The sequence below is a fragment of the Barbus barbus genome, assembly GCF_936440315.1.
Source record: "Barbus barbus genome assembly, chromosome: 10".
Classification (NCBI taxonomy): Eukaryota; Metazoa; Chordata; class Actinopteri; order Cypriniformes; family Cyprinidae; genus Barbus; species Barbus barbus.
In genome coordinates this window covers 7,265,190-7,278,574 of record NC_136738.1, presented here as the reverse complement: position 1 = coordinate 7,278,574, position 13,385 = coordinate 7,265,190, and the positions used below count along the sequence as shown (strand labels likewise).

The 13,385-nt window shown below is 40.4% G+C and overlaps 2 protein-coding genes across 2 annotated transcripts; both read right to left on the bottom strand.

The window, feature by feature from the left end:
* Positions 1 to 6,884: 6,884 nt before the first annotated feature.
* On the bottom strand, positions 6,885 to 7,914 carry tmem37 (transmembrane protein 37; the record flags this gene model as incomplete). Its single annotated transcript, XM_079427355.1, has 2 exons — positions 6,885 to 7,502; positions 7,894 to 7,914. The coding sequence occupies 2 exons, from the start codon at positions 7,912 to 7,914 to the stop codon at positions 6,885 to 6,887; spliced, it is 639 nt and encodes a 212-aa protein (XP_079283481.1).
* A 741-nt stretch (positions 7,915 to 8,655) lies between these two features.
* Positions 8,656 to 12,616, bottom strand: LOC306875990 (acyl-CoA-binding protein-like). The gene is made up of 4 exons (XM_079426865.1): positions 12,506 to 12,616; positions 10,076 to 10,193; positions 9,909 to 9,971; positions 8,656 to 9,771 (listed from the first exon to the last, which is right to left on the bottom strand). Exons 1-4 carry the CDS (start codon positions 12,512 to 12,514, stop codon positions 9,698 to 9,700), a joined length of 264 nt encoding a protein of 87 aa, XP_079282991.1. The 5' UTR covers positions 12,515 to 12,616; the 3' UTR covers positions 8,656 to 9,697.
* Positions 12,617 to 13,385: the final 769 nt, after the last annotated feature.

Genomic DNA, 13,385 nt, shown 5'->3' with positions numbered 1-13,385 from the left:
GCCTGTGTGATTGTGCAAAGTGTTAGTGTCATCTTGAGCTATTAGCAGTCCTACCTTATTGGCTGGGCTGATCAGAAGCCGGCCACAGCTGTTTTCATTCTAGTTTCTTAGACTGTATTTATTTGATGTCAGAGTGCTGACGCGGAAGCATTCAGCCTCCTCGTGTGAACACCAACGAGTGTAAAGACAGACAACTTTTTCCTGCGCGACTTTGACCGAGCAACGACACCGAGCACACACTTAAGTATCGTTTTTATCTTCCCTCACACTTTCCTATCCTCTATCCTTCCACGTCTATCATGTGTTTCCGAACCATTCCGGTTCTCTCTCAACCTCGCTCTAAAAACACAAGCAGAAGGTTACGTAACCCTGCTAACCTGCGCACTATCTCTACATCTTCCACTGCACCTCTTTCTTTCTCTGTAGGTCTTTGGAATTGCCAGTCAGCTGTCAACAAAGCCGACTTCATTTCTGCATTTCCCTTACATTCCACACTCAGCATCCTGGGCTTGACTGAGACCTGGATTCGTCCAGAAGACTCGGCAACCCCAGCTGCTCTCTCTCACAATTTCTCTTTCTCTCACACCCCTAGGCAAGTTGGCCGGGGTGGGGGCACTGGTTTGCTCATTTCTAACAATTGGAAATACTCTACCCACTCTCCCCTAGGCTTGTGGTAATCTATCGTCCCCCGGGCCAAATTCTACCAACCTTCCTAGATGAGCTGGACGGACTGCTGTCCTCTTTCATGGAGGATGGCACTCCACTCTTAGTCTTCGGCGATTTCAACATTCACCTAGACAGGTGCTTATGCTACAGACTTCCAGTCACTCCTAGCTTCATTTGATCTCAAACGCCTCACCACTACTAGCACGCACAAATCAGGTAACCAACTCGACTTAATTTACACATGCAATTGTTCTACAGATAACATTCTGGTACAACCACTACATATCTCTGACCATTTCTTCATTACATTTACTTTATATTTTGCTACCCAGGTGCCACCATCTCCCTTACCGGTTACTTTCAGACGCAACCTATGCTCCCTTTCCCCCTCCCTTCTTTCCTCTGTAGTATCCTCCTCTCTTACCTCGCCTACCCATTTCTCTTCTCTGGATGTAAATGCAGCCACTGACACTTTATGCTCTACCTTAACCTCTTTTCTAGACGACATCTGTCCTCTCTCCTCCAGGCCAGCACGGGCTGCCCCTTCTAACCCCTGGTTATCCGATGTTCTTCGTGAGAATCTGACCAAACTCAGAGTGGCAGAGAGAAAATGGCGCAAATCAAACGATCCGTCGGACCTGAATAGGTATCAGTCTTTGCTTTCATCTTTCTCTACTGAAGTCCACACTGCCAAATCCTCACATTTCCACAACAAGATCAACAGCGCTCCAGACATGCGTAATCTCTTCAGAACATTTAATTCTCTCCTCTGTCCCCCTCCTCCACCTCCCACCACTTTGATAAACTAGAACAATCAGTAACCAGTTCTCAACTCCACAGGACCTCCAATCAACCACATCCACTGCTCTAACTCCCATCTTCTCCTTCTGTCCCCTCACCGAGGCAGAAGTATCCAAACTTCTCCTCTGCAGCCATCCTACAACATGTCCTCTCGACCCAATCCCCTCACACCTTCTCCAAACAATCTCTCCCACACTCTTACCGGCACTCACACACATTATCAACACATCTCTCCTCACAGGCATCTTCCCCACAGCATTCAAGCAGGCTCAGGTAACCCCACTGATCAAAAAACCTACATTAAACACTTCTCTTTTAGATAACTACAGACCTGTCTCTCTCCTTCCATTCGTAGGGAAAACACTCGAACGAGTTGTCTTCAACCAGCTCTCACGGTTTCTTTCACAGTACAACAAACTGGATGCTAAACAGTCAGGTTTCAGGAGTGGCCATTCAACAGAGACTGCGCTACTCTCAGTCACTGAAGCCCTGCGAACTGCAAAGGCTGATTCCAAATAATCAGTCCTCATTCTGCTGGATCTTTATGCTGCTTTTGACACTGTCAATCATCAGATTCTCCTGTCTACCCTCTCATCACTGGGATTCCACTTCGCTGGTTTGAATCCTATCTCACCGGGAGATCCTTCAGGGTGGCCTGGGGAGGGGAGGTATCCAAACCACATCAACTGGTCACTGGAGTTCCTCAGGGATCGGTTCTTGGACCCCTCCTCTTCTCCACATACACTACATCGCTAGGTCCCATCATACATGCACATGGCTTCTCCTATCACTGCTACGCCGATGACACACAGCTCTATCTCTCTTTTCAACCAGATGACCCAACGGTAGCTGCACGGATCTCAGGCTGCCTGGCGGACATCTCGGCATGGATGAAAGAACATCACTTACAGCTCAAACTGGCAAAGATGGAACTTCTTGTCTTCCCTGCCACTCCAACTCTACAGCATGACTTCACGATTCAGTTAGACTCATCAATGATTACCCCATCAACTTCGGTCAGAAATCTTGGTGTAATCTTTGATGACCAGCTGACCTTCAAAGAGCACATTGCAAAGACTGCTCGATCCTGCAGGTTTGCACTACACAACATCAGAAAGATCAGGCCCTTTCTGACAGAGCATGCTGCACAACTTCTTGTCCAGGCCCTTGTTGTTTCTAGACTGGACTACTGCAATGCTCTTCTGGCTGGTCTGCCATCAAACACAATCAAACCTCTACAAATGATTCAGAATGCAGCGGCACGACTGATCTTCAACGAGCCCAAAAGAGCGCATGTTACACCTCTCTTCATCTCCTTGCACTGGCTACCAGTGGCAGCTCGCATCAAGTTCAAGACACTGATGCTTGCGTACAGAACTACCACAGGCTCAGCACCCTCCTACTTCCACTCACTATTACGAACCTACATCCCCTCCAGAAGTCTGAGATCTGCTAGTGAGCGACGCCTTGTGGTACCATCACAGAGTGGCTCAAAATCACTCTCCAGAACATTCTCATTCACCATTCCTGGCTGGTGGAATAATCTTCCCACCCCTATCCGGAACGCCGGATCCCTGGCAATCTTCAAGCAACAACTGAAAACTCATCTCTTTCGGCAGTACTTGACTTCATCCTAAACTCAAAAAAAAAAAAAACCTCTTTATCTCCGCTTACTAGCTTGTGCATATTTGAACAATGACTGAGACTTGGTGTTACGAGCACTTCCTCTGTCTGATTGCCTCTTCAAGATGAATCGCTTTTTGTATTCCCCAATTGTGAGTCGCTTTGGATAAAAGCGTCTGCCAAATGACTAAATGTAAATGTATAACTTTTCAACATACTCACATACTCTATACATACATAGGTACTTTTTTTGAGCAAGTAATTACTTTGCGACTGCAAAAAGACTATGTTCTATATGTGACCCTGGACCACAAAACCAGTCATAAGGGTCAAATGATCAAAACTGAGATTTATACATGAAAGCTGAATAAATAAGTTTTCCATTGATCTATGGTTTGTTAGGATAGGACAATATTTGGCCAAGATACAACTATTTAAATATCTGAAATCTGAGGGTGCAAAACAATCTAAATATTGAGAAAATTGCCTTCAAAGCGGTCCACACGAAGTCCTTAGCAATACATATTACTAATCAAAAATTAAGTTTTAATATATTTACGATAGGGAATTTACAAATTATCTTCATGGAACATGATCTTTACTTAATATACTAATGATTTTTGGCATAAAAGAAAAATTGCTAATTTTGACCCATACAATGTATTTTTGGTTATTGCTACAGTACCCATGTTACTTGAGGCTGGTTTTGTGGTCCAGGGTCACATGTAGTCTGAATGTGTGTAGTATGAATGTAATGTGGATGTACTACATTCGTACATCTACAGTCATTGTCAAGTGACCTAAAAGCGTCAGTTGCATCGTTTCACTGAAATTCCTAAATCCTCTCCTCATGAGATAGTAAAGTATCCATCGGATGCACACTTCAGAATCACACCAGAAGTAGTAGGTCATCTACTACTTCTGGTGTCGACGTTCCATACTTTTTGCTTACTCTTTTATGAGTACTGTGAATTCAGACATAATGTATTTGGTCTTGGCGGAACAGATCTGCTGTGCTGCTGCTGCTTTTGGTTATTGCTGCTGTTGTAGATTATTGCTGCTTTTGCACAGCAAGTACAAGAACTTGCTACTGCTATTACATGCGCAGGATATGGTGCTGTGAGTATTTAAGACATACTGCAGCTGCACAAATAGCATATATAGGTAATAACCCATAGCAGATATATACAGGTGGAGCTGGGGAAGGCTTTCAGATGAACTCTGAAAGTGCACTGTGAAATGCTAACGAGCCATTTAAATGTAAAGCAGCAAGCTAACTGGCTGCATATGCAACATAAACTAATCAGCTTGTGCCAAGTAGTTTAAGATAGAAAAGCTACACAGATAGAAAGCTACGCATAATATGGAGATTTACTTGTAAAAATTAATATGCATTTCTATAGCCCTGAATGATTTTAATATGTAATTTTGGCAGCCCCTGACATGGGTCGTATGGACATTACCTGAGCAGTTGAAGACGTTTTTTGCTTGGATGGAGCAAGAGCACCTAAAATACATGTGTAGATTCAGTCGAGTGATAAAGTTTACCCTCTTCAACTTAATGCTGTTGAACTTAATTTACGGAGCAAACTATTTGCTAAAATAACCATAACATCAACAGCAACGCCGAAATACAAGCGCATGGTTCTGTCAATCAGATGTGCGAGAATGTGTTACTATAAAAAGCACTGCTGTTTTCTTTCAAAATCATTGTTGGCTAGTAGAAAGACAAAAATAGGTTACATAAAAGTTTTTACCTAAAAATGAAGATAAGGTAAAAAGGTGTGAATAATTACATTTTAGACACATTGTCAGTAATTTCGCCAATGAAAATAGAACCCTAGGACTCTGAGAACTGTTGTGCATCCCTGATTAACACACAGCAGTATTTCGTTAATGAATCCACAATTTTAAACAAATCAAGTGAATCAATGATTCAGTAAGCCATTCATAAAGGCAGTCACTTGCTTTGTTTCTGAATGAATCAGCCGTTCCTGTGCCCACATGGAGGCAACGTCATCATGGAAAGAATCAGCGCAAAGGATCATGGGGGCCCGAAGTGTCCATCAGTTGTACCCTTCGAAATCCTTCATTCCGAAGGGCCCTTTGAAGTGGCCAGTTTTGAGCACTTCGGTTGAACAACCCTTCAATATGGCGGCCATTAATGTTTTCACTCTGAAATGCTCTTCGGAGGGCGATATATTCCATTTGGAATGTACTGTATCCCTGCGTTCCATTCGGAAGGGCTCATCTCTATGCCCTAATCCCTTCAAAGGGTTTACCCTCCGGAGTGAGAGCTTCGAAGGGTTGAAGGGTGTAGGGGACCAAACAACTGTTTCTTGAAGTGCCCTTCTGCCTCATCATCACGCCCACACGGAGGCGCCGTCATCATGCAAAGATTCTGCGCAAAGGATCATGGGAGCCTGAAGTGTCCATCAGTTGTACCCTTCGAAATCCTTCATTCCAAAGGGCCCTTTGAAGTGGCTAGTTTTGAGCACTTCGGTTTGGAACGACCCTTCAGTATGGCGGCCATGATTGTTTTCGCTCCGAAGTGCCCTTCGGAGGAAGATATATCCCATTTAGAACGCACCGCAAGTCTGGGACAGTCTTGAGCACTTACTTCCTGTTGTGCGCACATGCTCTCAAGTGGCCAAGACCACAAGTGTGGGTATTTGGAAAAGTTTCCTTTGTTTCGAAGTGGACTGAGAACCCTGGAAAGGTGGGTCTTGGGCCATTTGTTTGATGCGCACCAAGGTTTTGATGACAGCATTCACACTTATACAAATGAACTGCATTAACAGAGCAATCACACCAGAGTTTGTTTAATCACTCCCAACCGCCAAGTGTAAACACACCCTTAAAGGAAACTGTGCATCAAAATCGAGCATTTTGGGAGGTGAGAAATCATCATGTTTAGCAAAAAATTAATAAAAATGCTGTTTTTTCCTTTAAAAATAAATAAAATTACCTTTATAAGGGAACCTCAAGAAACATATTTTAAAATGACACATCTTGACCCCTTTATATTTTTTTCATCCCCTTGTATATCCGTGTAAATATTGATGATGATGCCTTGAACACATATTATCCATGTATTGTCCTGTGAAATATTGTAAGTTGTAAAACAGAAAAAATTTTAAGAAAAATCTTATTAAATTATTTGATCGCTGTGTATAGTTAAGAAAGTACTAAAATACTGTGAAAGTCTGTTTAATGATGTAAAAGTGAGAATTATTTATTAAATAAACTATTATTCTTTATTAAATTAACTATAAAGATGCATTGTTCACAGATGAAATTGAGGTCAGTAATCAGCTGCTGGTCATCAGTAATATTAATTACATGAAATAAAATAAAAAATTAATGACAAAAATAAAAATGATAGAATGAAACAATCTGCTGTGAAAGCATTATTAATGATTGTAAAATAAATAAAATACAACCAAACAAGCTACTAAAAACATTTATTTCTACACCAGGCCTGCAGTAATTTTCTGCCTGGATATTTTCTATTAAGTTTACAGACATTTCCTTCAACCCTAAAACACAACACAATGCAATGTGTAATTTAAAATAAAGGTAAAACACCTGTGATAAATGAAAACGGGAAAAAATCCTTCATATTAACATTGATACATTGGGCCTTTTGGGACCTTTTAGAAAGTTCACTATTTATAAATCTTCAGAATCACTTGATGCAAAAGAATGCAAATACAGAACTGCTCAAGATGAACCAACAGCAGCTTCTTATGCAGTTTCTCCAGGTTTTAGAGAGTTTATTCTTAGTGCCAGCCTTATTTATACAGTTTGTCAGGGTGTCCACTAAAGGGCAACAGTGGTTCAATATGCTGGATGTGCCGTGCTGCCATTCCATTGAGGAAGAACAGGAAGGTGGCAGTGAACTGACACCAAAAGGTGAGAGTAAATCCGAGAAGCGTTGCAAATGCCCTTAACAGGAGTACAAAAGTTGCGACCCCTCCGGCAGCCATTACCCCTGCCAGCCACACCAGCCGTGCCCCGAGGGTCCAGCGTCGACTGGAGTCCCTCCCTTCGCTGGCCTGTGACATCACAAGCAACTCCAGTCCAAATATGGCACTGACCACAGCCAGAGTAATCACAGAACGACACGCCGCCAAGCCCACACCCAGACCATCCACCCCTACCTCCTCCAGATGTCTAGTGCAGTTAGAGGATGCTTTAAAACTCTGGGACCCCAACACAGAGCCCTGCTGCTCCTCCAGTGAGCAGAAATACCACAGACCAAACATACGGCGGCCGGCGAGCAGCCAGTGACCATCACACACTGCAATTGATGAGAGGATGACAGACAGAAATGTACACAGGATAATAAGACTGCGGCAAAATAAGTCTAAAAAAAGAGGAGTGGACTTCCCACGTGGAACAGCCCCAACCTAGAGAGAGAAACAGAGTTATCAGAAGAAATCTGATCCATGTCTGTATCAAGATTCTGCTGCAGGCACTTATGCTTTGCCCTTTCTTTAAACTGCTAGACAATTCTGTGTTTTAAATCTATTTAAATTTCAAATATATAATAAGAATAGGTTAACCTATTATAAGAAAAGCATTTCTGTAAATAACAAATTTTTCCCTTCTCTCAACCATGTAAACAACGCCTCATTTTGTTGTAGCCTATAATTTCTTTTTCAAGTCTTGGCAGTGTCGAACTTGCGTTATCAAATATTAAGTTAATTAAGCTAAATATTAGCTTTTCATTCCCAGTGAATGAAATATTTCACTCTAAAGAATAACATAAACGTCAAATAAACATTTAAAAGACATTACCCTGATTTTAATTGCCGTCATATTGATTTCAAAGTGTCTTAAAGCCCACAGGAGAAGCGAGACGAAGAAGCCAAGTCAGCTCCAGTCGAAAGTACAGTATCATTTTAGTATAACATTAACTGACGTCGATCAGCAAAAGTAGTTCAGTCTTCAAACCCGCCCGTCCCGTCTTGCTCCTAGACACGCAGATCACGAGCGCTTCGCGTTAGTATTCCGGTCACGGAGGCTTTCGGTAACTGGGAATCAGGCATAATGCTGGAGGCAGCATCTGTAAGGAGATTCTTCAAATTTGGGCTTTTTTTCTTTTTGGTCCTAGGGCATTTATTTATTTATTTTTGTACAACTAACACTCTCTTGGAAACTTTATAATATTCATTTTTTTAATATAATATGCATAGGCCATTATAATGCATATGCATTCACTACGAAAACCCATCAATAAAACTTATTACAAAATATCATCTAATTAAAAAATAATGTATTTATTAAATAAATAATAATACTGTATAAAGCCTAAACTTTATTATGCATTAAATATGTGTACAGTATGCATTTACATAAATTGTTGGCTATAAAAATATGCCTTAGCAATTAGCGAATGCTTTAAATATAATTAAATATTCTCAATAATAACAGTATAGTATCCCATTGCCCCCTTTTTTTTTGGGGCTTTGATCCAATTATAAACTTTTCCAGTAGCCTAACTAGGTTGCTTGAACTATTTTAAGAAACAAGTTAATATTTATATTAATTTCCGTTTTTCACTCAAAGCTATAGTAAAATGGCTACTTCTTACTAGTAAAAATGAATAGTCACCAAGTTGTAGTATAACTAGTGTATTTAGTAAGTAATGTCGTTGGTATCAAGCATGGTAGAATGTTTCTCTTCACAGAAATCGATAATTATCTAAACTGCTGATTATCATAATTATTGATGGGCCGAAGTCCGTTTTGGGCGTCTGTGATCCAAAACATAATTATGCAATTTATAGTCTCTAGCAAAAGGACTTTGAGCCCTTTCCAGACTGAGGTGAAGACATTAGGTGGGACAGAAATTGTGGAAATGCGGACATAGGTCAATTAAAACCTTACATTATACACTCATCCACCACATAAACCCAATGAACTAGAGTGAAATATTTTAAAGCCCTTGTGTGTTTGCAACTGTCTGGTCAGGTGACGTGAGCCTATACCTCATACCTGCAATCAAATGACTGATAAGACGTTAATAAAATCAAGTACTGGCTATGGTACAATTAAGGCATATCTTATGTATTAGGAATGATCCACTTGATATTAGTTATGGCCAGACACATTAAGTCCGTCTCAGGAAAACAACTAAATTATTGCATAGAATATTGCTCTTTTACAGAAATGCAATATTAAATCTTGAAACACTTCAATTCAACACTCATACAGTTAATGCATTTGATTATTTGATCATTTTTTAATCACAAAACCTTTCACAGGGTCTCAAAAAAAAAAAAAAAAAAAAAACTTTTATGGGAATTCAAACGTTGTTCTTAGTCAGTGTTTGTAAGAAGCACAAAGCAAACATGGTTTTGAAAAAAGTTATTTTATGGCATTGCATAAATTTGAGTTCATTAGGGCTTTTCACTACATGGTTACTGGTGGACAATTTCTCTTGGCCTGCGAGGAATGTGCCTATTCTCTCACACAGAACAGAGTCTGCATGCTACAGCGTAACTGTAACACCCTTGTGAGGGGACACACTGGAGGCCTAAAGGCGCTTTATGGGAGAACGGTACAGGCAAAGGCAGGCTGGCCATGGTGGGTTCCGTCTATTAGATTCCGTATTTCCCCTTCAGCTCTTCTACCTTAGCGATGTATGCTTTCACAGCATCATCCTTACTCATACCTGAAAATTGCAAGAGAAGAAAAACACACAGAGAGACACACACAGAGTGAGCTGCTTTTCGTAAGTTAAGATGCTGAAAAAATACAAACTTAAAATGATATTTCACTGCCCTCTGTTGGTAAGGAGGAGAAACTGACCTTTCTTGGCCTCCCAACCATCCCATTTGGCCTTGCCAGCGAAATCTAACATGCCCGGTCGAGCTGGAAAAACACACACATTTGTTTAAAGAGCTGCAATTTTGATTTAGAGATAAACGTAGGCCACATTTATTCATTCACTTTAATTTTGATAAGGAAAAGCTCACCTGTGTTAACATCTCCTACGGTGGCCTGTTTGTACAGACTATAAATTTCCAGCATCTCAGCATCCGCTGGTTTCACTTTCAAGTGTTTGACCTCCTCTGCTGCTTTCTGAAACTCAGCCTGTGGAAAACCAACAATATGAGTTTACAGAACACTCTACAAATACATGCAGTGATGGACAATCAGTCAGTAATATTGATTGAAGTTTCACAACCCTTAAGTAGACAAAAATTGTGAGACAAAACTGATAGTTACACTAATTTGCAGTTCAGTGAGTGAGTTCATTCAGTGAATGATTCATCAGACCGATTCAATCCTGTAACTCATGAGTGTGCGAGTCTTTTAAATGATTCATTGAAAAAACTGGATCAGTGGCGAGCCGTTCATCTCACAGATATGTATACGTAGATGCCTCATTAGCGACTGTTTCTATGGGCCGCTATACGGGTCTGTGCGAACCTACAGTATGGTGGATGATGTAAAGTTGACGTTCCAAGATGGCGGCCGCATTTACGTGCTTGGAGCAGTTGAATGGGGCATACATATCTATGGTTCATCTCACCAAATTCACAACTCAAATTCATAACATGACTTAATTTGCTGTGCTGCTATAGCTTTAACAGAGTCGGTATAGATTTGTTTCATCTCTGAAACGCGATTCATGGTGATACTTTGTGAAATTCATTTAACTGAAAGACTATAGCCCCACTGACATCAAGGACTATAACCAGCTACTCAGAGGTGGCATACATGCATTTACTTAGCTATTACAACCATATGCTTTATACTAAACCTTAACTCATGGTGTAACGAGGCTTGGAATCCACACCAACAAGCAATCAGTTTATCGTAAGCACTCACATTACTGTTATAGTTGCTTGATTCTATTCTCATAGAATTACAATAATTATCAAAACTTCTTAACTAGTTCTCTTCTCGTTACAGTTGTTCTTAGGGGAAGTTGTGGCCTAATGGTTAGAGAGTCGGACTCGTAATCCAAAGGTTGCGGGTTCGAGTCTCGGGCCGGCAGGGATTGTAGGTGGGGGGAGTGAATGTACAGCACTCTCTCCACCCTCAATACCACGACTGAGGTGCCCTTGAGCAAGGCACCGAAACCCAACTGCTTCCCGGGCACCGCAGCATAAATGGCTGCCCACTGCTCCGGGTGTGTGTGTGTTCACTGCTGTGTGTGTGTGCACGTTGGATGGGTTAAATGCAGAGCACGAATTCCGAGTATGGGTCACCATACTTGGCAGTAAGTCACTTCTTGGTGTGAAAGAGCTTTAAATCAGAACAGAATATTAAACACTTTTAGTTGAATTTCCCCCAAATAGACTCCGCTCTGCACTGTATACAAAAAACAGATTAAGAAGAGTAAAACCCTCACCGTCCATATGCATTCATGTCTCATTCTTATTTCTTATAAAAGGGACTGAAAAGATTTCAGTCATGGCTATTTTACATTCTTGGTCTTGCTCCATAATGTTGGCAGGTGACATGAACTGATTATGTAACCATGCACAATGGCCAGCCCTCAATAAAAAGGGTTTTTAGCAGATTTCTAACTCCATCCCTCTCGCTCACACACTTCACTATGCCTGTGAATCTTTGGCCTAATTACGTGACATGCGCACCAAGGCTCCTCATCATCGACCAACTTCCTGCTACAGAAACCACACGAGTAAACCTCAGTCTTATCATGGCAACATGTTATCAGATTTCAGTGCATAAAGACTAAATACTGACTCACTTCTCACACCTTTAACTGACAAGTATTTTTGGAGAAGAACGTTAACGTCAACTAATAATTTTCGAGTTATTATTATTATTTTCTAATGCGTTGCAGTCAAGTCCGCATGCTGTAATACTAAAAAAAATATATATATTTACAACTTTACTAATCTATTCTAACGGTCTAAGAACATCGAACTAAAGAGCATTTTAGTTGACTCAACTTTCCAAAACGTCCATCTGTTGAGTAATAGTACATGGACGGTAACGGAACAGAACACAGCGGTTTTCATGTTTTTCATTTACATATTTCACTTCAAAATGTATTTTCTGTCATCATTTACTGACCCTCATGCCATTCCAAAGCATGTAAAGCATTCTTCAGAGCAAACAACATAGGAGGCAGGAAGCTGTAGCTCTATATTATAATGCACTCATTCACGCAGACATGGCGGTCTAAATGCATATTATGCCCTCCAGTGTCATTTACTACATGTATTGCAAAGTTGACTTTTTAATTTTTTTACCTCTATCGATCGAGGTAACCCAGTATTAATTACAAACACTCAGGAAATGCTAAGCAGTGTGTTCATACAAACAGCACCATGTAGTTTTCTTTACCAAGAGTTCAAATTACAGCATATAAATCATTCTCAAATACTCTCATATCAAACAAAAGCGTCTTGTCTGTTCATACTGACCTCAGACATGGTTGTAGATGTTTCAGTCTGTTATAATAACAATGTGCTTAAAAACCCGTTGTGATGGCAGCGCGACACTCCGTCGATTTCTGTATTATGGGCTGTCTCGCCCATGGCCACGCCCCCTTGCACTCCATTGGCTGCCGGAGCATGTACTGAGCAATATGTCCAATCAAATTCACGAAATGGTAGGTTCTTTTAACTGGGCCACAGGGTCACGCCAGGGATACCAGATTGAGAGTATATAGAGCTTTATTCAAACTCGTTGCAACAGAAGTTCTTTACACTGACGTGTATTATGATTTTTATCATTGATTTTGCATTTAGGTGTTTGGACAAAACAACTGATCTACTAAAAAACACACTAAAATGCAGGTTTGTGCAACCTGATATTTTGTATTCAATTTTTAGACATTTTTGGAACGCAAAATTATTACATATATAGCTTTTTTAGTAATTAACCACTGATCTACATGCAAATTACCTTCATATATTGTGTTTCAGTGATTCTTGAGACATGGGACAAAACATGTCCAGCATTGTAACTGCTATTAGGTTTAAAATAAAACATATATTTTAAATTGTAAATGTTATGGGGATTAATAATAGAATGTATTTAACACAATTATCCCCTTCAATTTAATTTGATCATTATTATGTGAAATCTATGACACTTATTGTCTTCTCACTACATCTAAAACAGCATGTCCACAGAGAAGGGTTCAATCATTCATATGGATAAAAATGTTGTTGCTTTATGAAAAGCAACAATCTATCTCATATCAAAGCAAGGTTATTTTTCAGTGACCCACTTTTTGTCAACACTTAAGACATTTATTAAAATGTAATAAAATCAGGTAATATCAGGGGCAGCTGTCAC